General features: G+C 45.5%; 1 protein-coding gene across 6 annotated transcripts in view; it reads left to right on the top strand.

Moving 5' to 3' along the window:
- ARHGEF15 (Rho guanine nucleotide exchange factor 15) overlaps positions 1-27,284 on the top strand; it is a 344,297-nt gene that overhangs the window by 295,653 nt on the left and 21,360 nt on the right. For all 6 annotated transcript variants that reach the window (XM_085639089.1, XM_085639083.1, XM_085639084.1 and 3 more), the window contains 7 exons: positions 23-276; positions 3,274-3,434; positions 6,527-6,679; positions 14,174-14,303; positions 17,674-17,748; positions 20,319-20,411; positions 23,426-23,580. In XM_085639089.1, coding sequence (XP_085495215.1) covers positions 23-276; positions 3,274-3,434; positions 6,527-6,679; positions 14,174-14,303; positions 17,674-17,748; positions 20,319-20,411; positions 23,426-23,580 — 1,021 coding nt within the window. The remainder of the gene's footprint in view (positions 1-22; positions 277-3,273; positions 3,435-6,526; positions 6,680-14,173; positions 14,304-17,673; positions 17,749-20,318; positions 20,412-23,425; positions 23,581-27,284) is intronic.

A 27,284-nucleotide genomic window follows, 5' to 3' on the forward strand; every position in this document is an offset into this window, starting at 1 on the left:
CCTTTTTCTTACTTTCTCTCAGAGCCCTTGTACCAAACATATCGGCAGGCGGTCATTCGGAAGGAGATCAAGCGGCAGACGGTGCCCCGAAACAGCAGCATCACCAGTTTCGATGTCAACTACGAGAGGTCACCCACCTCCTCAGACTATGGTGGGAACTCGCCCAGGAGCCGGAGGTCCATCACCCCACAGAACACCCTGTGGCAGGAGCTGCCCGCCGTCCGAGAAAGTGGAATCTTGGATCAGATGAGCTTAGATGAGCGCAAAATGCAAGAGGTAACTGCGACTGCTCTGCCCTTGTGCACGGTCCGTGTTTAATGATACCGGTGCACAATGTCAAACAAAGATGTATGTATATACATTAAACTCTGGAGCGCAAACCTGGCTAAAGAGCAGTGGAAAGATGAACAAGGGCAAGAGCACTGAGCTAGGATTAAGGTTCTTTTACAATAGATGTCAAAGATCAAATAACTAATTAATTGTGCTAGATAGCCTAGGCCAAACCACCTACATGCATGGGGAATCTGAGGATAACAGTGTGGACCAGAGTCCAGAAAAGGTAAACATCAAGTTTAGAACAATAAAGAATTCCAGGTGGGAGGAGCTGCCCCATGAAAGTGAATGAACCTAGGGTGGTGGCGACCAGCTGGAAATGGCAGTCTCTGCTTCGGGGTCTGGTCAGCTGGTACAGCATGCGTGCAATCGTGAGGTAGCATGGTGACTGACCAAGGAGCGTTTTGATGGTCCGGCTCAGACCCTTTAAATCGGTGCATGGTGTAGATGGCAACCATTTTTTAATTTTTATGGCCTGGTAAGATATGGGCACTTCATTTTAGACAAGGAGAAGGCACAGGCCTTAAAAGTGGGCCCACTGCAACATGTTGGCTCTGCGTCCATCAGAGATGCCGTTTGAACAGTTAAGGCACAACCTAAAACTTTGAGTAACATAGTGATCCATCGGGTCGAGCCAGAACATATGATCTCAGAGTCGCAATTTATTGTAATCTGTTGTTGCATGTCCCATAGTGGAGCCTCGAGTGAGAACAAAATTTGACTTGTTGCATTAACCTATGGTAAAAATTACACGTCTGTACTGAAGGCCACTCCCAGTGGTGAGGGGTGTCCGTCTGTCTAGAAACTGCAATAAAACTGAAAGAGGGCGGTAAGTAAATAGAATAAAAAGAGAATTAAAAAAAAAAAGAATGGAGAAGGTTAGACAGGAAATCAAATAAACCCACCACTCCTGTATCTCAATAATCAGTAAAATGGCATTCCTGAGATCTATTTAACACCTCTCTTCAAAAACTAGAAACAAGCAAAACTGATAGCACTGCTCGCACTCATTCATGCCTATGACCTAGAAACCAATCTACTATAAAGAAGGACTTTTAAGTTTGAAGAGAAGGCAGCCCCCACATGGGGTCCATTTTTTATTCTCAAGACATCTGGGATAACCATTGGAGAGTATTCCCGAACCTGGAAACCTATCCCTGGTGGCCCCGCTCTCCTTGTGTTGGTCCTGATGAGCCTGCATTTGTTTCTAAGGCTGATCAACTGGTTGGCACTGGCTAGAAGTATGAGGATTGTACCCTCTGAGGCAAATGTGTGTGAGAGAAAGGGGGAGACCATGGATAATTGTAGTGTGGAAGGCAGGTTTTTTAAGAATGGTGTTGACATGGAAACTGGGGGAACACTGTGCCCATTGATCTACAGGAGGGAACGTTTCAGAAGAGTCACCCATGATTAACTGAAGCGTAACACGAATCTTGGATCTGTAATTTGCAGATGGTGTATGTCTGGACTACAAGCCCTATCCAGGGGTGTGGAATTTGTATCGCTCTACGCCCAGGACACATTTTTGGGGTTCAAGGACAATTTTCCATGTTCACTTTGTCTGCTGGACATGTAGGCCAAGCCCCCTGAATCACAAACCTTTTGGCTGCCAGCTTAGTGTACTAATTGTGAAAGGGTTGTCTGCCACTAAGGCAAGATTTGTATTTATATGTGTAAATGGTTCAAAATGTGTATATGATTCATCAATGCAAAGCCTTTACTATTAAGGCCAGCACTGCATGGAAATGCTGTGAGCTCAGTTTGCATTACTGGCAATGAGCCTGTACAAAAACACATTAAAAAATGTTTGCAAAATTTAACAATTTGTGGCTACATATAGTGCTCACAGAATCTTCCCAGATTGTATGCAGAAGCCTGAAACGAAAGCAAGATTGGCGATAAACATGTTATTTCAGTGCCATGAGACCCTAGGGTAAACATGTGTTTTACAAATAAACATGCTATATTATCTTTGCTCATGTGAAAATAAGTTTTATGATGGCAAATTCACTTTTTTTTCCATTCCCCTTTTTTCCACCCTGGGAAAAGTTCTACACATGCCTTTGTCAGGAGTAAACTTTCAACCTTTACAAGTGTGGGTAAAGCTTGTAGCATAGTAGGTGAATACCCTTCAACAAACAATTTGTTGGGTGGGCTCAGGTTCATAGGACATTCAGCCTTAGAACTACCCCTTACTACCTACCTAGAGCCCGGTACGTAGATTTGAAACGTGGGAAAATCAGAGGCTTGTGGGAATTCAAACCCTGATATATTAGAATAATCTCATATAATCTCAGCATACTCTCATACAATGAGAACTCTATAACTTGCCACCTCATGGTATGGCATTAAAAGGGACAAGTTGATTCTTTGACAGGACAAGTAGATTTCTGAAGCATCTTGTCCCTTGGCACGTAGACAGTTTATAAAATTCCACACCCCTGCCTATATTACAAAATATGTCTTTCAATAACTTTAGGTAGGTACCACGAACTCATGCCAGGCATGTAGGCTTTCCTTAATGAGTGTTAAAGTCCACCTCATTGCCAGGGGCTGGATTACCAGGTGGTTATTTGTCTTTCAAGCCAAAGGTTGTACTACACCCTAAAACGGAGGAAGCATCACCTCTGAGAAGGTTGATAAATTTATGAGGCGTCTGAAATATAACGAGGAACGTTTTTAATTCCCCTAAAACATGCACGTTGAGGTAGTAGAATTGGAACAAGAAAGGGTAACCGGAGGGTTGAAAAGTGTTAAGTGAGACTCCAATTCTTCCAGAGGCGTTATAGACTTATTGGGTAGAGATGCCGCTTGAGTATCCACCTTCTGTTACTCGCTGAAAGACGAATGATCATGAGAGCCATGCTCCAGCTTCTGAATATCACCCGCTAACATGTCTGGATCCCTCATACCACCTCTGTTGTCCCCTCCTCGTTGCAGAGCATGTTTGAGGTCCTGACCTCCGAAGCCTCCTACCTGCGTTCGCTGTCGGTCCTCACCGAACACTTCATGGACTGCAGGGAGCTTGACGACACCATCATCATCCGGGAGAAGAAGATCCTCTTCTCCAACATCCTCAAGGTCAAGGAGGTCAGCGAAAGGTCAGCCCAGGGCGGCGGGCACAGCATTGACCGGATGTAGTATGTTCATGGGCTACGTTTTGAATATATGTTGACGTGTACATTAAACATCAGTCCCGCCAACTCCTGACACCCCCAGTTTACTGCTTCTGATCATGTTGGTTAGCCGCTCTGCACCAAGACTGGTCTGGTAAACATACGTGTATGCAAAGGTTACGTATTTCTTAGGTGCTGCATGTAGGCTACTAATAATCCTAGACTTATGCCTCCTACACACTGCACCCTATGCCCTGTGTCCTTGAACTATATTGTGAGTGCCTCAATAGTAGAATGTATCACTTTATCGATTAAAGCGTTGCAAGCATCCATGCTGGCAGCGGGGAAGCTGAAAACCGCTTGTAAACCGCGCTTGCATCGTATACAGACCAGCAGGCTGGTGCTCTTTTCCTAAAGATGGAAGATAACGAAATGGTGAGCACTGGCAAAGGGGCAAAAATGCTTCATTCATTTAAACAAGCACTGGCAAAAGCATGGGCCTTGGCAAGCATGCAATGATTTAGTTATACATTTTTTGCAAGTAGTGCAATGGAAATTAAGATTAAAATTGAAAAAGGAAGAGTAAGACAAGAAATAAAAGGAGAGACTAGCTCACCTGGCTCTGAATTGTGCTACTTTTTGGGCGCACATGCAGATGTGATCAGGAAAAGTTCAGTCCTGCACAGTGCAAGACAAGGGCGCCAATCCCTGAAGAGGGCTGACCCATCACCCTGTACTGTATGAAGTGGTGAGCAGAAACAAAATGTGAATGGCAATTTAATAGACCAGAGGATAACGAGTGCTGACCTAAAAATGTTATGAATGCATGAGACTCCCACACAGCTAAAGCTGGCTGTAGGCCTGACCCACCGATAGAAATTTAAGAATAGATGTGCTAAAGCATATAACACTGATTAGAACATTGGAATGTTGAGCGCTCCTTTAAAGACCATGGAGTAGCTCTGGAATTGTAATGGCTGGTGTAAGATCGGAGCTCCAACATTCCAGTGTTTGTCTTCATGTTGTTCCCATTTTTATTTAGAACATTCTACCCTCAGTGGGAAGAATGTTCTAATAGTCATACAGGCCATCTGCCTCCGGCTATACTGGTCGTGGCTCGGGCCTATAACTCAGGTTCAGGACCTTTAACAATAGGCAGGAGGACTATAAGGCTATTAGAACATTCCAAAGCCTTTGGCTTTGCCAGTGCTTGATTAAATGAATGCTGCATTTCCGTCCCTTTGCCAGTGCTCACCATTTCATTATCTTCCATCTTGATGAAGAGGCCGCCAGCCTTCTGTTCGGTATACGATCCAAGTGCCATCTTTGTGTGTGGTTGTTAATGGCCCTCCCCTGCGACTCGGACCTTTAACTCTGGTTCAGGGCCTTTAGCAACCGGCATAGCTCTTGGCAGCGGGCTATAAGGCTATATTGACATGTGAATGATCACTGAGATCAGTTAAGTATATCTTGGAAACCTCTCAGGTGGGCACCAGCCAGAGGCCGCCCTTTTTTGATGCAAAGCAGTTGCCCTAATCTTTACTTCAGCTTATGACTGACTTCTATATTAAGGGACTATTTTTCAGGGCCTGTAACTTTTCCTTCAGACTGACCTTCGCCAAACTGTCCACAAAGGTTCCTCCGGCTTCTATGAAGTTTTTGATTTCGAAAGTTTCTATGCAATCAGTCTGGTTTCGATAATGTGGGTCCGTAAGTGTTTTTTTTTCTCCATTTAATCAGTAGGGTGCCTTTGGGTCAGTGGCTGTCACAATAACTGCACGATGAAAGTTGAATACGTTTGTTTGGAGGTTCGCCCTTGGCTTCATTTGCAGCCCTTAGCAAAATGGGTAAAAATCTCAATGGTTTTCAAAATATTCGGCTTAAAAGAGAACACGTGACCTATGACTGATGGTTTTAACAGTCATGTCCAAAACGTGACGGCAGCTCTGAAAATTGAGGTAAATTATAACTGAGTGAAATTCACTGAAAAAATCAGACGGATGAATTTTAGATTTATCATAAAGACGCAAAAGAGTCTTGGCCAAAATGCTTGGATTCCCCGCCCGTTTTGGCGTATGGAGCCACCAACAAGCTTGGACCATGGATGGGTTGAAAGGTCAGTTCCCGCGCAATCGTGATCCATTATGGTCTTAGAGCAGAACAGCAGTGAAGGTAAGACCGGATATACCAGATATTAGATATGGGATAAAGCAGGGTTTGGACCCCACATCCCTCTGTCTGTCCAGTAGTAGAAGGTGGAAACGCACATGTCGTTCTGCTGTTGCTGGGGCTCTGTGGGCAGCGTTTCCTGCCTAGGGTGGTACCCTTTGGTACAATTGAGTTGGGTAACCATAAACATCCGTTAAGAAGCGCCAAGGTGCCTACAGTTGAACGTGCGCTACAAATACACATGTTTTGCAGCATGAATCCTTTTCTGGATTTACATGCTGTGCATTATTCCGCCATCTAGTGGTTGGGTCCGGAATTGTCTTTGTTTCTGCTGTCGATAACCCATCCCAGACTCTTTCTTGTTCCCACTGCATGATGCCACGTGCAAGGTAAGGACCAGAGTGTGTCGGATATGGGGACCCTTCTTACCCCCAGTTGTTACAGAGGCCACTCCAGAGGTCATGTGTAACTGTCCTGCAGCATACCTCAGTGCAGACATCTGTGTGCAGCCTGCAGCTCCAGAGGTGGCCCTAGACTAGCTGCTTGTAACGGAGACCTTCAACCATGTAATTGATGGCCCAGCTGTTTTTTATGCTGTTTTTTATGTTGTATTTTTTTAAACTAGGTTTGTTGCTTCAAATGTGGTGCCCCGTCTTAACTCGGTGTCATAGGCAACCGCCTAGTTCACCTGTGAGGACGGGCCATCCCTTTTTACATTACACATTTGAAAGTTAGGCCACCCGTCTCGGCCAGTGAGTGCGGTTGAGGTGGGCACTACTTTCCTCTGTTATTGAAAGCACCAAGAGCTACTATAATCTTGTGTTTTTTTCTGCATCAATGTTTAGATCTGATTGCATGGTTCCAGTGTTTGTCTTTCTAATGCTAGCTCTTGCGTTTCCCGTGTGCAGATTTCTGAAGGACCTGGAGGAGCGGGTGGATGAGAGCCTGTACATCACCGACATCTGTGACATCATCTACCACCACGCCCAGCACAGTTTCCTGGTGTACATAGACTACGTGCGGAACCAGGTGTACCAGGAGAAGACGTACAGCTCCCTCATGTAAGAATGAGTTGCAGCACCTCCGACAACTGGATTCTTTAATGAAAGTCTCTTCTGTTATGCCAGATTTTCGGAGGCCACCTATTTTTTTGCAGAGCAAATATCTGCCACTATAACTGTACCTATCGGGTACTTTTCTGTAGGCCTCTCGCGAGACGCAAAGCCCTTGTGCAGCCGTTTGTAGAACTCCTTCTGTCTGGACGACTGGGAGATGTATCTTCATTAATTCGGATTGGCCTGGCCGGGCCATGGCATATGCCAAACACTTCTATAGGGACAATTGAGAGATAGTTTTGTGCCCTTGGGAGGCCAGCTCTGCTACAATGCTGGTCAGCCTGTCTGTTAGCTCCTGTACACCAAACACTCAATTGATGGAGGATGCTTGCTGTTTGTCTAACCACTGACCATCGCTTGGGGTAGCATCCCAATCTCATCTTTCTTTTCCCCCCCTCAGTGTGAACCCCATCATATGCAAATCATTCTAGATGTACTGCCCTAAGTGGTAAGGCTATGCGCATGCGTGGGTCCCGGCTCACTGTGCCACTGTAACCAAGCTATTCCCCACTGACGAGCCCCAATTCAGGCAAAACCGGTCCCAGGATGCTTGTGTTCTGGTTCAGGGAAGCCCTGGCAATTCGGCCTGGACTGTTTCCATGAAGAACAGGGCCAAGACTGATTTGCATATGGCTGGGTCCAAACTGAGGTGGCCTGGTGAGCAGAAGAACGATGGGTTGGGATGCTACCCTGAGTGGCTGCCAGTGGTTAGACAGATTGCAAGCAGCCTCCCATCACCTTTTGTGTGTCTCATGTACTGCACTAAGTGGCATGAGTGTGCCCAGACGTGAACCCCGTGCTCAGTGAATCACTGGAACCAAGCATGACCCGGCTGATGAGCCCATAACTAAAGCGAAGCTGGTCCTTGGATGCTTGTGTTCCGGGAGGACCTGGCCTGGCAGTTCGGGATGGATTCTTCCCATGGTGGCCAGCTCTGGAACAAGGCAGAGCCATGCCGCCAAGTGCTTCTAAACAACCGCTTCGGCCCTGGTGATCTTCTGCTGCAGTGTTGTGATCATTGCCGGTCGGCTTTGGAACAAGGGTGGCCAGTCTCACTGCTTGCCTTCAGTTCCATTGATGGGTGGACGGTCAGAGCTGAACTTATCATTCAGCTCAATGTGTCCAAGGCTCGGGTGAAAGCCAATTCTACAAACTGTCTCCCTGCCCTGCTCCATTAGGCGAAGAGAATGCTTTAAAGCTAAATATAGACAGAACTGACATTCTCCTGCAGGAGGTCCAAAGGAGGATTTGGGCCAACTATTGGTGGCCATCCGATCTTGGTTCCCCTCCAATCCCACTACAGCGAGTCAAGAATTTGGGAGTCACTTTGGTATGCTCTTAGCTGTTAAACCTTATGTCAGCAAAGTTGTAGCTTCCTGTTCCCATTAGTTAAAGAAAGTTATAAAAGCCTGCCTTTTCTTGCCCCTACCATATCAAAGGCAGTATTTCAGGCAGCCGCGGCCCGTGCAGGTAAGAGCGGTGGGGCCGGGTGAGGGGGGGGGGCTTTCGACGGACGATGGCGAGGGAAAATTAAATAAATAATTAGATTTCCCTTTTCATCGTCTGTCAAAATCCCCCCTCACCTGGCCCCACCGCTCTGACCTGCACGGGCCACGGCTGGTTTCAGGCATCAGTTCTATTGAGAATAGACTATTGGAACGCACTTCGTGTAGGTTCACCAGAAGGTCTGTTAGTAGCAATACAGCTGATCAAGAACTTAGCCGCACGGGGCTCCGCGGCCTCCAAAGCTGCACCCATATTTCAGCAGGTGTGGCCCGAATGCACCCGTTGCCAATTGAATGGAGAGTTCTATTCAAATTTTTTTATTTTTTTTCCAATGGGGTTCCCTTAAGTTTGGACTGATTGAAATCCTATCCGAATTTCAAGTCTATACACAAGAATCGATTGCTTCATTCCATCTCGCGCTACAATGGCCAGTCCTCACTATAAAAGGGAACATAATGGCAGCCGCTTCCATCCAGATCTTGCCACCAGGGAGTGGAACGCCCTGCCAGTGGTCCTAAGAGTAGAGACCAATCATTAGGCATCTAAGAAAACTACGCAAGGCATTTAATTTGATAGATCATAATTTGACATCTAACCTATTGGTGTGCGGTGTCCTCTCAACGCGTACAGGTGAGCGCTTGCTTTATAAATAATTAACATTAACGGTAATGTACGTGGACAAGGTTGGGTGATCTTTCTACTTAGTCAAGATTGGGCAAGTTTTGTTCTCTCCTTTTCCCGAAACAATTTGTAAATCAAAGTAAAAGCTCAGCTGACCATCATTACACAGCCCTTCAACTCAGTCGCTTTGTAGTTCAGATTGATTTGACTTGTTATGAATAGATTTATGAACAAAAAAGTTGACCCGTAACAAAAAAAAAAACTATTTAAGACAAAAACATTAGTTTGCGTTAAAAAGGCATGGAGTACCAAAAAAAAGTGTAAAGGTAATTACTTTAACAGAAAGTCATGCATTCAAAACAAAATGATTTGTGGCAAAAGTGATCAATTCTTAAGCAAGAGATACATTTTGTTTGAAATATTTTTGATGCACAAAACTGGGTGTTTCACGTTTGCTCGCGGAAACCTTGCTCAATTTTCTTTTGGTCAAAAACAAAGAATCCCCAGCCCTATTTACATACATGGGTTCCACTTCTTCGATCAGGGTAGCATTTTTGTCTTCAAACGGTGAGCTAATTTAAGAAATTAAGCACTTATTGAGCTGCTTGATGGTTTTTACATAGTACTAGAGAAGTCCATTAGGTAACGGCTGCCCAAATCTGCAGAAAAATAAGTGGAAATCTGAGGAAGTCAGATTTGCAGAAAGGACAGTGAAAAGTCATATTCCTATTTCTGTGGCCAGTGGTAAAAATATTGAGAAAATTCTTTTGTAATGCCGTAACTTTACTTATTTTTAACTTTGCAAATGCTTGCAAACACGCTTTTCGAAATGTATATTGTATAGGTTCCGCACAGCTCTTTCGCTACCCTTTGTGAGTTCTCCGCCTCCCTGGCGCGTAAGCATGGTGCGCACATTTTGCAGCAGCCTCTGTGTGCGGATACCAGAGTAAATGGTTCCGCCCCTTACCTTGTTTGTAACGTAACAGCGCACGCGTGTTTGCTGCTTTGAGTCGATGGGGGCCACAGGAGGTCTGAGTGACTTAGGTGGGTGAGGTCGTTCATGTACTGCATCTCACCTGAGCTTCTATTACAGTGAGTGAGTCCTCAATCAGTGCTTGGCTGAAGTCATTCCTGCTGCTTGTCTGATGCCTCTATACTATTTCCGCCTGGAAATCCAGGCAGAGATAGAAAAAGTGCAGGTAATTTCCAAAATCCATGGAATATTTACAAATTGTCTAAAATCTTCAGGGAACTGAGAAATCCGCATTTGTATCATAAAACACCTGTAGTGCAGATTTGGACTGTGCCACACTATAGGCCTTCCAGGGTCCTGTGAGGAAATCCTCTGGTATCAGGCTTCACTTCCTGTTCTCAGAGTCTCACATCCGGTCTCCCAGCTCCGATCCTTGAATGGGGCAGGAGACTTACTGTGTTCATCTCAAGGGCTTTTCAGGCTAAATTAGTATTCCTGGTGCATTCCCAGGAAGCATCTTGGGGTCACCTACCCAGGTATTGCACCTACGTGCCATTGCACACGCTGCTTTTTGCAGCACTGCCGTTGCTATGGTGAAAACTGGGTTGCCATGGAAACTGAGGCACTTCTCAAATTATAATTTGGCAGTGAAGATACAAACGCTGAATCTGAACAAAAACAGACGCTGTCAAGCTGTTCGTTGCACATATAAGGCCTTTTTTTTTAAATCTAGATTTTTTCCGCCTTTCAGGAATAGCGTGAAAGGAGGATTTGTGTAATGGTTTGGCGAGTTCCTCAGGGTGTCTAGAATAGAGAAGTATAAGAGGGAAAACGATAATTTAGAAAGTAAACCACATTCTCAAAGCCTTCAAATCTTTCCCAACTGCGAGGTCTCGAGGCATTGTACAAAAAGAGCTTGAGAAATGTTTTACATTATGCAAGCACTCCAATGTCTAGCGAAATGTAGGGATCGCCACCAAGTCCTTTTAGGTCTCGCCTGTTAAACACCATTCAGCTGTCTGGGAGGCCAAACCATCTTGTGGACTATACCAAAAACTTACAGTGGGCTTAGAGCCCGCCCACTTGTACCATTGGCTGGCTTAATTGTCCCTCTCATTTGCTTTTTTGTTATTCGATGGCTGGCATTCATCTTTTTGTGTTTGTCTGTTCCCAGGAGCAGAGCCCCTCTACCATTCTCCTCCGCTCAAAAAAACACTTTGCTTCCCCTTCACATGCTCTTCGATGCTGCACTACCCCTTGCCGTCCTTAAAAAAATACTTTTATTTTGATTTTGGATAGCCTGGCAGATGCCATTTGCTGCTGAGCCACTCTGCAGTACAGAAAGTGGTTTTAAGCACCTTCATTGTTCCCAAACCCCCAAAGAACCCCCTTCGGTTCACTCCTCAATGCCTGTTCATCACCATTACAGTCCTTTCATTTTTGTTTATTTATACTTATTTATTTTTTGGGGCATGTGCAGCAGCCATTTTCTGCTGGGCCGCTGCACATCGTAAAAAAAGACCTTTAACGCTAAGAAAATACAATATTATATTTACCTATCCAACTGGCTTCTGCCATCTTGGATTGGTGAATAAAAGAAAAAAATTGGTGTTGGTGTCATTGTGAAGGCTCCGTATGCATGATCGTATATGTCACTACCCATTCACACGCCTAGGGATTGATGCTGGTGCAGCATAGCCAAAAACCATTGTTAAAGCCATGAGGTCAACAAGTTGGATCTTTTGGCTTTGCAAATGCTTGTTCCACTAGGCAATCCTGCAGGGCCACCTGCTGACCCAGGGATATCCGCATTGCATTCTGTGGTCCACCACCACCCTCCGTATTATGTTGCGGTTTGGCAGCCCATGTGAACAAGGACAGTGACTGCGGGTGTCTGTGGTTGGACAGTAGAGGGGTGTGAGGAATGAGCTGAGGTGTAGCACCTCCGCCGGAACATTGATGCCTTTGGCACTTGCAGGTTTCAGGACCCAAGCCCAACGCGATCGATAGCTCAAGAGGTTTGGTATGCGCTGCGGTAGTCTGCAGAGCCTAGAGGTTACCAGTTCCAAGTCAAGAAAGTTGACTTGGCGCGGTAACACACCTGTTACACAAAAGTGTGTGTAAATGTGAGTGTAACATCAAGGATACTTTTTATGTTGGGTATTTGACATAGGCCCTGGTTACAAGCAGGGCATTAATCCTGTTGTGGGCACAAAATGGGATTACAGCACCTTGCACGACTTGTGCATCCCTGGAGCTTTTACCTGCCTGCTTTTTCACCAGGTCAACATGGTACAAACCAGGCAGACAAACTCCTGAACTTCTACTGTGCAAACCACTGAAGAGAGGAAACATATATGTACATCTCACATTATCGGTCATTCTGAAGTCTGAAACCTGCGTAAACAGTAATTATCAGGTGCCGTATTACATAAAGTGCCTCAGGGGCGCAACTGGCACTTGCGCCCCCTTTGCACACCCTGGGGCACTTTGGTATTACAGAAGGGGCCGCGGATGCTTGTGCGGCCCCTTCTGTAAAACCAATCGCGCTGGCACACATAAAGCGCCAGCGCTATCTTCAAGGGGGAATGTCCTATGCAAATGAGGGAATCCCTATGCCTCTGTGCCCGCGCCGTATTACCGACGTGGGCGCAGAGGCAAAGAAGCCCTCAGTAAGCACACTGACAGTGCGTCATCTAAAAGGTGTGCCCCCTGATGGGAGCCCTCTGATGGGAGGGAAAGGGGGGTCCCATGGCCCCCCAGACATCCCCTTGCAGGCGGGTGTAGTCTCTAAACCCCTTCAAAAGTGCGGGCAGGTTGCCACCTGCACTGTGAAAACACAGATCGGCTGTAAAGCATCCACCTCTTTTTTCACCTGAATGTGCTGCCCCCAGGGCCGTGCGAGTTCGCAGCTGCCCGGGGGGCTGCGCATTCATCGTAATAGGGCACATTTTCACTGTTGGCGCCCGACGCACATATTTGAACAATGAAAATGCGCTTTTTGTGTAGTGTGGCCCCAGGTGAGAAAACTGCACATTAGATAACACTAAAGTTATTGTGAACCTAAATCTTTGGATATGTGCGGCCTTCTACAGAGCACATCACTTCAGTGGGAGCATTAAGAATTGCGGTCAACACGCAGACCTGTATTGTGTGCGTAGACCCACTGGAACCAGATCACAAACAAAACCGAGTATGGTGAAGAGGGGACAGTATCATGTTGGGACATCACAAACCCTCCGCGCTCATGCTGTCTTAACTGTTTCCTTAGTTTTCTCCTGTCCTGTTGTGCGTGTGGGAAAATAAGAGTGGAGTCCCCAGATTCTTTACATATTTCCTCCAAGTGAATGTGTTTTCTTCCCTAGGTTTATAGGTCTGGCTTTAGCCCAGACCTTTTGATTTTACTAAAATTGTAAATATATGATGTACTCATAGGGTCTCATCACCCCTCTTCATCCATTGCACTTTTGCTGTCATTCACATTTTTCTTCCATCCAATAAGGCATACATCATAGGGCAGTGGGTCAGCCCACTTCTACCATTGGCTACCTCCACTGATTGACGTCGTTCCTCCCTTTCACAGAAAGAACTTCCACACAAAGCAGTGACCGTCAGTACTAGAGACTGTTATGGCAAATTGTCCTTTTTGAGGCCAAAAGAAAATTGCTTTGAACCAGTGTTTTATTTTTTATTTTTGCATGGACCCGGCAAGCTCCTCAAAAATAAGGTTTAAAAAAACAATGCCAAAAGAAGCATTAGCAACGACAAAATGCTGGTCGTCAACTCCAGACATATTGGCTTTGCCAATGCTTGTTTATGCAGAGAGCTCATCGTCAGCCCCACTAGGCTGCCTTACTTAGTCTCCAGCTTTGCCCTGGCTGACCCCAAGCACCTTTCATTTTTGTGAGTCTTATGTCAAACATTCTGCTTCTTTTCTCTCCACCACTTTTATATTTGGTCCATATCCAGTCTCAGTTCCTGGAATTCATGTACTGCCCCCTGCTGCCCAGGTGAGGCCATTCCAGAGAAGTGGTTCATACCCTGGGGTGAAATGCCACCAAGCCTGCCCCACGTGCCTAGCTCGCTTCACCAGCTGTGCTGGCACCCATCCAGGGTCTGGGTGGGATTAGTGTCAAGAACCAGGCTGGGGCCCAGGTCTTTTTTACTCAGATTGCTAATGAGATAGCTCCATGGGTTAATGCACCAACCACAGGATTTGTGATTTGATATAAGTTTGCGGGGAGGTTGATTTTAGCCCATGCCAATCGGTGAACATGGGACCGCGGTTCTGAATATAAGGCTATGCCGGTCCAGCTTGTAACGTCTGTGCTCTTTTGCAGGGAGCGGAATGTGCAGTTTGCAACAGTGATCACCCGCCTGCAGGAGCTCCCGCAGTGTCAGCGCCTGCCATTCATGTCCTTCCTGCTGCTTCCCTTCCAGAGGATCACACGGATAAAAATGCTGATCGAGGTAACCGTGCTTGGCCATCCACTTCTAGTTAATGTCACGCTCATTCCATCTCTCCCTCAACCACTTGCCCCGCTGTTCACTCAAGCACGTCGACCAGTGTCTGGGTAAGAGGACCACCCTGGTCCACACGTCGACCAGTGTCCGGGTAAGAGGACCACCCTGGTCAGCACGTCAACCAGTGTCCGGGTAAGAGGACCACCCTGGTCAGCACGTCGACCAGTGTCTGGGTAAGAGGACCACCCTGGTCAGCACGTCGACCAGTGTCTGGGTAAGAGGACCACCCTGGTCAGCACGTCGACCAGTGTCTGGGTAAGAGGACCACCCTGGTCAGCACGTCGACCGGTGTCTGGGTAAGAGGACCACCCTGGTCAGCACGTCGACCAGTGTCCGCCCTGGTCAGCACGTCGACCAGTGTCTGGGTAAGAGGACCACCCTGGTCAGCACGTCGACCGGTGTCTGGGTAAGAGGACCACCCTTGTCAGCACGTCGACCAGTGTCTGGGTAAGAGGACCACCCTGGTCAGCACGTCGACCGGTATCTGGGTAAGAGGACCACCCTGGTCAGCACGTCGACCAGTGTCCGCCCTGGTCAGCACGTCGACCAGTGTCTGGGTAAGAGGACCACCCTGGTCAGCACGTCGACCGGTGTCTGGGTAAGAGGACCACCCTTGTCAGCACGTCGACCAGTGTCTGGGTAAGAGGACCACCCTGGTCAGCACGTCGACCGGTATCTGGGTAAGAGGACCACCCTGGTCAGCACGTCGACCAGTGTCCGCCCTGGTCAGCACGTCGACCAGTGTCTGGGTAAGAGGACCACCCTGGTCAGCACGTCGACCGGTGTCTGGGTAAGAGGACCACCCTGGTCAGTGGTGCGCAGCGCCAAAAGGCTTCCCACGGACGACACTGCTCCAACCAAGCACAGCCTACAGTACAGCCTGCCACCTGTCCGCTAAAGCACTTGAGCGCTTAGTCATGGGTATGAAGGGGGTTGCCATGCCTAAACCCCGTGCAAACGCTGTGAACTCCCATCAGGTCTTCAAATGATATTTGTAAGGTTGTGACCCACATTTCTTGTTGAAATTCTGCAGAAGTCTGAATAAAAAGTACTGAGATTTGTTTCCACTAACCCCACTCCCGTGAGACACCAGGGCCATACATAGTTTGGGATATCTTAAAATGTCTTCACTCTTCTGGAACGCGTTATGTCTAGCCCAGACCACTTGATTTAACTTTTGATTTGACCTTTTTATTTTGCCCTAATCCTCTCTCCAATTAAAAAAGCATAAAGGGCTGCAGTCAAAAAGGGCAAGGAAAGGAGGGTCTGAAAAACGCAAGAGAAGTTGCGGAAGCCTAATGAAAGAAAGCAACAAAACGCGACAACTTCAGACAATTGATAAGCAGTGCAATGTCATGTTTCATCCTAGTGTTAATTAGTGGTGAATACAGTTGCAAAGATTCTGCTCCACAGATTTATCAAAGATTTCTGAAACTTTGCAACCTTCAAGAAAATTTGAAAGAATGTATTTTTTTTTTTGCATCAATGTGCACCCATATGCAAAGTATTTTTATTTAATGATATTTTAAAATATTTATTGATCAAATTAACACCTTAAATGTACAAACTAATCTACATTAAAGTGACAGTAAGCCTTAAAAGGTTCGTCACGACCGCAGTGCACCATAGTAGAATTGATCGTAGGGCATGCTTACATTCGCACAGATGAGCCGGATATAGAAGTCCTGCTTTTTGAAGAAATAAATGAATGCAGGAGGGATAGTTGGATCAAACAAGTATGTAGTGTAATGTTTATAATTCTTCATTTAAAAAAAAAAAATGCAGATCTACGTACATCTGTTTTTGAACTGGTATTCATTGTGAGGCCGTTTCTGCTGTCTCACTAGGGTGGTAATTGTATCGTAATTATTACACCCAAACTTGTGTTTCTACTTATTTTTGGATCAGTAACCCCCTTCTCTTTCTACATTTATTCATAAATCTATTTTGAGTCGCCTTCTATGCGTCTCTGTAGTTTCTACCTTGGTGCGTGGATAGAAGCTCTTCTGTCTAAAGTTGGTTCTCGTCCAACCTCCCGTCTGCCTCTCTGCCTCTATTTATTATCACAAATCCCTCCCGAAGGTACCTTGCGCATGCTTTGCCAAACACTCTGTTTCCAGCCCCCTGAGCACCATTACCAAAAGAGAGTTTAAAATAAACCCTCCCAGGAGGCATCTTTCATTGTGTCCCGTCACGTCCAAGGAGGCGGGAGACGCGGACGCTGTATGGCCAGAGTTTGATGGGCATTTCACTTTTTCATAGAAGGCTTGGCTCACAAAGGTTTAAACCTGTATGATCTGGAAGAAGCTGTAACCAGCACATTTGTAATTTACTTCTGACTCACAAAGCATGAAACGGGTGTACAGTCGCTGCTGCTGCCTGGAAGGAGCAGTGGGGCGGATTGGGCAGTGGCGGCTCAGCCAGGGGTTGGAGGGATGGGAATGTTCTCCACGCATGCTGTAATGCAGCCTACATGGAGAATAGGGAAAGTGCGCATGACTGTTTTGGGCGGGCCGAGAGGGCCAGCCAAACAGTCATTGCGCACCTAGGAATGTTTTACCCCTCCTTCCCTTCTCTGCACCCCCTCACGCAAGCTGCCGCAGCAGTCGGACAGAATAAAGTGATAATAACATTGTTATCATTCTATTTTTTCCTTTCTTTTGCTGCTTCAAGGCAGTGGGGCAACGCTCCTCCGCCTTAGCACATAGGAGCCGCCACTGCAGGTGTACACAAATCCGGTATACAACTGAATACTCTACTCACTCCTAGGTAGGTTTACGCACTCGTAGTTATGAGCTTAAGTAACACCAGTCAGCCTTCCCAGGGGGTATTAGGGGTGCCACGCCTAAACCCCGTGCAAACGCCGTGAACTCCCATCAGGTCTGCAAGTGATAATTGTAAGGTTTTGGCGCACTCTTTTTAGCATTCCTAAGTTTCATCTGAAAGATGAGTTTGTAAATGTTGTAGAAACTGTGGAAATATGTGGCGAGGGGAGACATGTCCATAGCTGCCAAGTGACCTCATGACGTGTCAAATCATCAAAGCAGCACTTTGCATATCTGACGAGTAAGGTCCAAGACGGGAGCACACCAGGGCACCGCGCCTGCTGTTGGCTACCTAGCAACAATCTATGTTCAAGAGCACGCGCCACTAGGGTGTGCACCTTCACCCGCCACCCCTTCATCCGGGGTGATGGTATCGTATGTTGCTGAATGTTTCTTCATTAAAGTACCAAAGCATGCTGGGAAAGGGTGGAATATGAGTCGATTTACAGTTAGAAGTTCATTAATTTGAGCTGTTTTTCTTCTGGACACAGAACATACTGAAGAGGACTGAGGAGGGGTCTGTCCAGGAGCAGAATGCATTGAAGGCGCTGGATTCCGTATCGAAGGTGAGAACAAGGCCAAGAAGCGTAGGAGGCAGCAACCTGGGGAAAATCAAAGGGTATCGGTGTGTAAGCGTTCGCCATATTGAGAGTATTAGAATTGTGAACTAAGCTCTGTAGTCAAAGTGTCATGTTCATAACCTCAAATTCTGTTCTAGGACACAGTCATCGTACACAACCACATGAAATTCCAGGGATTTTTAAGTGAGAGAAGTCCAAGGTAGACTGAGCACCAGAATTGATGAATGATCTCCAGAATTGATCAGTGATGGAGCTTGAGCTGGTAATGAGTGTTTGAGGGTAGAATAAACTTCAGGATGGACGAAGAAAGGGAGCCAAAGTAGATGAGCGTCAGGTTTTAGAACAAACACCAGAATGAGTACAAGAGTTATGATTGATGGTGTTTGCCTTACTGTAGACAAGTCCCAAGAATTGATGACTTAGAGGAATGGAACTCGGGTGCTAGGATCTTAGAAATGAACATTCTCTGGTGGGATTTATATCAGAGAGAAGCCGGAGATGCAGTTTATTGCAAGTGCTTGATGGTAAGAATTTATCAGAGAGAGATCAAAATAATTAATTTGAGATCAGTGCCTGAAGCAAGGAAAACATAAGGTCTGAGGTTAAATTGAGGATTTACGAAAAGCGCCCTGTGATCAGTGGCTGAGGTCAGAATAAACGTTAGGATTTTGCAGTTGAGTGGAAGGATCTAGGCGCTATGATCATCTCATCTTTTAAAGCAAATTTGTGGTCAAGTGAGGACATTATGCTTGAACATCTTTTTTAGAAAGAGATCGGGGATCTATTAAGAACAGCGGCACTTTATGAGCGGTGCCCCATTGGGTGCTCCCACCTTGGAATTGTACTGAATTCTTGAGGAATGAAATGTGTAGGCTCAGAGTTCTTTATTTTAAGTAGGTTATTCGTGCTATTGAATTTCATTAGGGCGAGTAAAACTACAGTGAGTGCTTCTCGCGCCGAGTGATTCTGCTTATGTACAAGCAAGCCAATGAAACAGAACCGAAGATTGAACGACAACCTTAGTCCCCTTGGGAGTCTCCTGTGTGTATACAAGAACTAGAGGGGTGGCAGGTCCTGTTACCCCACAAAGGATATTAGCTAGAGGTGAGAACAAGGATATTGTCCCGGTGCACTCTGGGAGTAAGGACCGGCCTATGGCGGTGCAGCCATTTTGGATTCTAGACCAAAGCTTTGGCCATTTCAGTGCACCCCGTTGGACTCCGGGCGGAAATACTGGCTTACAACTGTGTCTCCTTCATTCTGGGCTTAAAGTTGACCAGTTGGACGCGTTACTCATGGTCTTTAGGCTAAAGAGTTCACCATTTATAAGGAAGACCAATGGACATTTGTCCAAACTCTTGACCAACAGAGAGGGCACTGAGCTCTATGTTGCAGCGCTGACCAATGGTATCATCCCAGTCAGTTCTTGCGTGAACCTTTCACCGATACCACACATCGTAGTTGAACTCTTGGCTCAAGAGTTGACTAGAGGCGCACCGCAAGGAGTGTAGGGACCCGAGCTGGAACACTGAGGGAGTTTCAGGGGTAGGGAGAAGATATCCAGTCTTAAAGAAGAGTTGGTTAAAGCCAGGTGAATGCAGGAGTGCTGGCCCTCCCACCTGATTGGACACCATCCTTCTACGCATCCTCCACCTGCATTCCATGGTCCTTCTACACATCCTCCACCTGCATTCCATGGTCCTTCTACGCATCCTCTGCCTGCATCCCCTGGTCCTTCTATGCAACCCCAACCTGCATCCCATGATCCTTCTATGCAACCCCTACCTGCATCCCATGGTCCTTCTACGCATCCTCAACCTGCATCCCCTGGTCCTTCTATGCAACCCCTGCCTGCATCCCATGGTCCTTCTACACATCCCCTACCTGCATCCCATGGTCCTTCTACGCATCCCCTACCTGCATCCCATGGTCCTTCTATGCAACCCCTACCTGCATCCCATGGTCCTTCTATGCCACCCCTACCTGCATTCCATGGTCTTTCTACACATCCTCCACCTGCGTTCCATGGTCCTTCTACGCATCCTCTACCTGCATCCCTTGGTCCTTCTACGCATCCTCTACCTGCATCCCTTGGTCCTTCTATGCAACCCCTACCTGCGTCCCATGGTCCTTCTATGCAACCCCTACTTGCGTCCCATGGTCCTTCTATGCAATCCCTACCTGCATTCCATGGTCCTTCTACGCATCCTCTACCTGCATCCCTTGGTCCTTCTACGCATCCTCTACCTGCATCCCATGGGCCTTCTATGCATCCTCTACCTGCATCCCATGGTCCTTCTATGCAACCCCTACCTGCATCCCTTGGTCCTTCTATGCAACCCCTACCTGCATCCCTTGGTCCTTCTATGCAACCCCTACTTGTGTCCCATGGTCCTTCTATGCAATCCCTACCTGCATCCCATGGTCCTTCTATGCAACCCCTACCTGCATCCCATGGTCCTTCTATGCAACCCCTACCTGCATCCCTTGGTCCTTCTATGAAAACCCCTACCTGCGTCCCATGGTTCATACGTCTCTCTCCCTCTGCCCCGCAGATCATCGAGGAGTGCAACAGCGAGGTGGGGCGAATGAAGCAGATGGAGGAGCTCATCCACATCACCAAGAAGATTGAGTTCGACAAAATGAAGGTAGGTGAGGCGAACGAGCCAATGAGATGTAGAGGAGCATCTAGCGAGGATTCCGGGGTAGACCCTGGCAGTGGAGCCCTGTCCTGCCCATGAACACCTCCCAAACACAGAGATGGGGCCACTCGGGCCACGTGGCAATAAAAGACCAAGTTATGTAATGGGGTTGAGTAGTTTCTTGTAGCCACATTTGATTGGGCCCCGTATGGAATCCTGGGATTTGCTCATCCAATCAAGATGTTAGAAGGATGGTTGGTATTAACTAGAGTTATTTGCCTGCAGTCTTAGGTTCACTGAGAGCATGAATCAGTGACACCCAGGAGTCCGGAACACTGGACCTGTGTGTCTGTCTGCGTTTGGAAGAGTAAGTGGTTGGGTGGTTATAACTTTTTTTGTCCACCTGCTGCCGTGCGTTAACAGCTGATAATTGCCCTATGCCTCATTATGGAGAGTTGCCTTTGGCTCGGTTGTCCGATTTCGATGCAGGCAATTAATGGTTAAAGCCCTCTCCACTATTGATGCTCTGAGCAGCGGGTGATAAAAGTTTATTTACCACTTCCCTTCAGATAGTATTTCACGGTAACAATTGTAGTACGAAAAACCCTTCTAGGTCGAGCCTGGGCAGCCCATGCACTGCTCTGCGAGGCATGCTGTATTGAGGTAGGGACTTGAAGCTCCGCCCACTCTCTGCCCATATTTTTCATTGGCTTGTGGTATTGTCCACTGTAAACTGTTGCTGTTCCATTGGTCAAAAGACGTAGTAGTCCCTCCTTAGTACTGCCTTGTCTCATTTTGTAGCCTCCCATGGCGACACACTGTTACGTGTGTTGTTACTCGGCAGGCTTTAATTTCAGCCTCCGAGCACTATTTCTTTCAATGGTTGTCACCTGCCTGCTGTTGCAGGCAAGACACGCTCTCTCCTAACACTTTATTATTATTGTTTTTTTTTTTAATAGCACAGGACGCCACAGATGCGGCCACGCCTTTGTTTTATTTGTGGTGCTGAACGCAGCCGCATGTTTTTTCCCCGATTTTATTCACTGTTTTTTGTTTTGTTTAGAAGCGCCTCATGCCACGCTTTCGCTTTAATAGAGGCCACGCCCCTGTCTTCAAATGAACCGCGCCTAAAGAAAGGTCTGCGGCACCTCTTAAAGTGAAACCGCGGCATCGGGCGCTTTTACAAAAAAAAGCATTTGTTCGTCAACTTGACAAACAAATGCTTTTTTTGTAAAAGCGCCCCATACCGCGCTTTTACTTTAATGGCAACCACTGACCTTTCTTTAGACGCAGCTAGTCTAAAGAAAGAGGCTTTGCCTCTATCAGCATGAAACACGGCATGGGAGCTTTTAAAAAAATATATATATATATTATTACTTTTTATTGATAGCATTGCTTCACATTACATCTAATAGCTTTATCATGAGCAGCCTTACGGTTTAACACTATACATGGATGTGCTACAGTCTCCGCGATATATCGCGTCATAATATATTTGCAACGCCCTTTCGTTTTATCATAGCTATAAACATCTCCCAATAAACACTTATGAACATTACCCCTCCTCCCCCCCCCTTCCACTTCCCTCCCCGGCATGGGCGCTTTTACAAACAAAGTATTTGCCATGCCATAGGTCTCGCATTTGCGAGAGTTTAAGCTGTTGTCATTTGTAATGCCGATCGCTCAAACTCTCGTAAATGCGAGACCTGTTGCATTGCAAATGCTTGTTTTCCGTGTGTTCAGATAGTCAGCGTCGCCGCTCTGTACAGGTATAGCACGGTGCGCGCTGTAAAGCTTCTGGGTCGGTCCAAAAAATCGATCCCACGTGAATAAAGCCATAGAACACCCACTTATGTATGCGCATAGGGTCCGTTTTCCAATGTTTGTATCATTACAACATTAATGTGTAACCCCTTACAAATGATCTTAGTTCCTAACCGGATATGAACAGTGCGCTTCTTGTACAATATTGCAGTTTTTGTTTCGGATCTGGGCCGAATATTTAAACTAGACACTACAGATGCAGGTTAGACGCAACTAATGGGTGACCACCCAGATACCAGGAAAAAGGAAGCAGCAATAGTCGGCCTTTGGCGCCACCTAGTGACTTACAGTAGGAATAAACACCCGGCTTTGTAGTTTCATATTAAGCCCCTAAAATTACTACAATTCGTTCTTTTCAAAGCAAATATTTCACACCAGTGAGCCCCAAAATTTAGCAAAAAAGCGTTTTTAATTGTTGGATGGGGTTGGCTCTCCGAGTCCTGTGTGTGCAGTGACGCTGTTTGCCGGATATGACATTGTTGTGAGCTTTCGATGGCACGCGTTGGCAATGCCAGTAAGTATGACTTGTCAATGAAAGCGCCTCTTCTGTCACTGTAGCGTTGAGGCACTCGCATCATTATACACGCGCCCTGTCACTCATCCTTGCACTCATGCATCCATTCATCCTCCCACTGACTCAGTCACCTACTCGCATATCCACTTACCCCTCCACATTGTAACAGACACAAAAACACAACACACACATGGGAGACAAATGAAAAGAATAAAAGTAGAACACTAAACCATGCTGCCACCTGAACCGCGGGCAGAGGCTTGTAATGCAAAAATAACATGAAAAGTTGCATTTCCACCTGGACCCCGGTGAATTACGAGTCTGCCCCTCTATATTTGTCCTGATTTCAGACCCCCCTCGCATTCCAGTGCTCAGATTTCTCTGTTCCTGTTATCTCTGCATTGTCCCTCACCCTCTGAAACGTGCCAGCAGTGAAAATACCAAAACTGATGTTTATTTGCGGCACTTGTCTGCTCCTAGCGCTGGGGTGCACACGTTTTAGTACATATTGTACTGGGAGCCGTAGACCTGATGGCGCATGCGCATGATAGGATCGCTGTCGCTTGCCGCATGTCAGCGCCTGGAGACCCTCTCTGGTGATTAGCGCGCTCTACAGACTCACACAACATCACACAATGGCGCGTTCTGTTCGCGATGTACTGAACACCCACGTCTCTTGCAGGCCGTACCAATCATCTCCCAGGCGCGCTACCTGGAGAAGCAGGGGGAGCTGCTGGAGGTCATCCAGAAGGGCAGCCTCTTTGGCATCAAACCCAAGTTTACGCCCGTCTACTTCTTCCTCTTCAATGACTTCCTGCTGATCACCCACAGAAAGAGGTAGGTGGCACCAGGGTTACTGTTGACCTTCGTCCATTTGGGCTGGGGCACTGGAAGGATGCGACAGTGGGGGGGGGATCAAATTATGTAGCACGGTTCCCTAAATTATGCAGCAAGAGAAGGCAAGTTATGTGGCACATTACTTGAACATTTTGTCATTTTTACATGGCAGCACTGTCAGGGCAAAGGTTTCGCATCATCAGTTTCAGTCAAACACCCAATACAGCAATAAGCAACTGAGATGTGACCGAGTTAGACTTTGCGAAGAACTTACCACTGCACCCCAAGTGCTGCCCTTTCTATAGTAACTTTTGTTCTGTCTGAGCTGGAAACCATATGTTCATAGTATGTGTGGCTGTAGATACACCTGGCCTGCTCACTCCTGCTACTTAGGGTTAATCTCGGACATTACAACTAGCTTTCCTTCGAAAAACTTTGAGTCAGAGGATATGCTGTGACTCCTCCCTTAACCCTCAATGTGCATGGGCCTTGACGCCATCTTAGATTGTTTCATTCTGTTGATAGAGATCAGGGTATCTAAAATATGCCCACTACCACGGATAGAGTAATCACACAGTTACACGCACATACATTCATCATACGCTAGGGCCCATTTCACTAACATACGCTCAAATACTCTACCAGCAATAAACCTGTGGAAAGAAAAACACCTAAACACCCTGCATCAATATCAGGTCGATCAGATCTGGTTTAGTGACTGTCCTAATCAATAACATAATCTACACAACATATACAATAATGATCAAAAAATATAAACCCAATGATTGACAAGAAAGAAAATTCAACACCATGTTTAAAATTATATTGCTTTATCTAAAATTAGTCAAAATAAAATCAATCAGAATAAATCATTTCTCATAGTTACCTATTCTAACTAAGTGTCAGAACGGGTCAGGACAAGTCTCTCGGTAAAGTCTCTCAAGACGAAGTCCTCAGCACGATCCTCAGCAACGCAGCTTCACGCAGCAAAGGTAAAATGGCAAGTGGCAAAAGGGTGGCAAGATCCCTCCCTAAGCTAACAGTTTTTATAATGAAAATTACAATGGAAAGACTCATCAAGTTCGCAAGAATACGCTGAATCACTGAGCAGAGCGAGAAGGAAAGGATGCAACATTGCAACATTTGTGAACCTCCGCTCAGGAAAAATACACATAGCGAAGACTACGGAACAGGAACCAAGAAAATAAAACATGTATCACATTTAATCCGGTTTCTCCTCGGCCATCGAGCCACAGTTCAGAGTTTTCCTCTACGGCTCCTTTGTCTTTCGAGATTGCCAAGGACACTTTCACTTTTCTTGGAGAACACCCAAAACTGCTGCTGTCCTCATGGAAAGTTTCATAGAAGGACCATGGTCAGTCACCCTCAAGACCATTTCCAGCAGGGGTCTCCCTCGTCACGTCTTTCACATATTCACTCAAGGCCAGGCTCTCAAAATCAGCCATCATGGATTAGGCCTCCATAGGCCACAATAGACCATCTCAATTAAAAGAAATAAAAACAACGTTACTACAGCATAATGATTAAACAGTGTTAACCCCACTAATACCCTTATGTGTATGCATTTATCTAGCTTTTGCGACATAGGAAAGCATTAATTCAGACAGCGTTTTGTGCTCAAAATAAACAGCACACAGCAACGTTTAATCATGAAAACTTGCACATTATTTTTTAGAAAACAAAAACAGCACACACATGCTAACCCTTGTGTAGCTTTCTCTTATGTTAAGACAAACGAATTGATTAATAAAAACACACTTGCACAAGACAAATAATTAATTTGTTATTTATTAATATTTATTAAAACACATAGACATACCAGAGCTTCAAAAACCCCTGAATTTTCTAAATGAAAACTCTGCTCCAGCAATCCCCCCTTTGGTGATTTTATCACCAAATAACCCCCAAAAAAAAAAATTAGTGAAAATTTAGTCCCATTTTAGGAGAAATCAGAAATGTCTTTTCCCCTTACACAACATTAAACACCAGTCACTCTTTCATCATCTCTCTTTGTCTCTAAGTAAACACTCTCCCTCAATTCTTCTAGTTCAATTTCTTGAGGTTCTCTTTTCAACTTCTTATTTTTCTTTTCCTTATTCAATTTCTTTTTCCCTCCCCTGTTTTTACAACACACACACACCAATCTTATTATTAATAAAGCCACAATTATACAAGACAAGGGAAACAATATTCTACCTATAATTGTACTACCTATTTTTGCAATAAAATCCTTAACAGCTATCATTTTATTAGCTATTTTAGTCCACAAACTCCCAGCTTCAAGTGGTACCAATTCTTCATGCAAATCAGTAATATTTTTGATATAGACCTTCAGGTCTTTACTTTCGTCAGGAATGTAAGTGCAACAATGTTGAACTTTCAATATTCCACAAACTCCACCCTCCTTGGCCAATAGAATATCAAGGGCAAGTCGATTTTGCATAGACATGGCACGTACGGCACTTAATTCCGTATTCACCAAAAGAAACCCTCCTGCGGTATTTGTCGATAAGCGATCAACCACTGTGGACAGTTTCCGAATTCCATAAGCATTTAAAGAAATTCCCACTGCTGGAATCAAAACCCCAAAAATATCACCCACAATTTCAGACCAAGTTTCTCTCTTAAAACGTGTTAATAAGTTAATATCTTCTACATCTCTTATTTTATCTGTATGAAAAATCTTAGGAAAAACCAGGCCCACATAACACGTGCCATACCAATAGTCAGGCAACTTGTAATAAGCCTTGTTCCCACAAACATAGTACACTCCTGGAAAAATCGTATCTTCTCCACCTCTAAAACCCCAACCTGTCGCAATGAAGTATGTATCATGGCACTCACTAGTTCCCACAAAATATGTATCATATTGGGATTTCATTCTTGTAATGCAAAGTTTACCCTTCTGCGGCGCATCTAGAGCTAAAGTTGGACTAGCCCCATTCTTCAACTCTTTTCCCATCTCAATGTCCCAAATTGTCTCACTCACTTCATATTTTCCCCTTTTCTCATGCATGTTCACTCTCCTTTCTTCTACCATATCCAGGAAAGCTCTCTCCTCTTCTTTCAAACTGCAAGTTAAATTATTCTTAAAAATGTAATCTAATGTTAGTCCTTTTTCTTCAATAAAAATCTCACCAAAAGTGTTAGCTTCTTTAGCTGGATTCAGCTCTTTGTTCATTGGCAAGTGCCCAAAAATACTATCTCTGTTAGACATCTTATAATCTATTTTCCTTAACAAATAAAAAACACTACTTAAAATACTACAAGAAATACCATATGTAGCTGGTAAATGGTGATAAGTAACACCCTCTGAAACAGATGCAGGTAATTGCATACAGACGTAGCAATCCCTTACTTCCATTGTCTTCACATATTCATATAACAGTTTAGAAAAAACATTACTAGAAAAATTATTAATTGACCTATCTTTGTGTATGTAACTACTACTTCTAATTGGAACTACTTTCTGTGAATTCTTCTCTACATTAGTCATATTGTCTGTGTTTATCCCAAATTCAACCTTAAAAGTAACTAATAAAACTAAAACACCCCATAGAAGCATTAATAATCCAGTACAACAGCAGCACATTCTACACCACCTCTTAAAGAAGGCACATCTATTTCTATTATCTTCTATGTTAGCCATTTTAGTTTAGCCTCTACTACTCCACTACTGTTTG

This window comes from Triturus cristatus, chromosome 12 (genome assembly GCF_964204655.1).
Source record: "Triturus cristatus chromosome 12, aTriCri1.1, whole genome shotgun sequence".
NCBI lineage: Eukaryota > Metazoa > Chordata > Amphibia > Caudata > Salamandridae > Triturus > Triturus cristatus.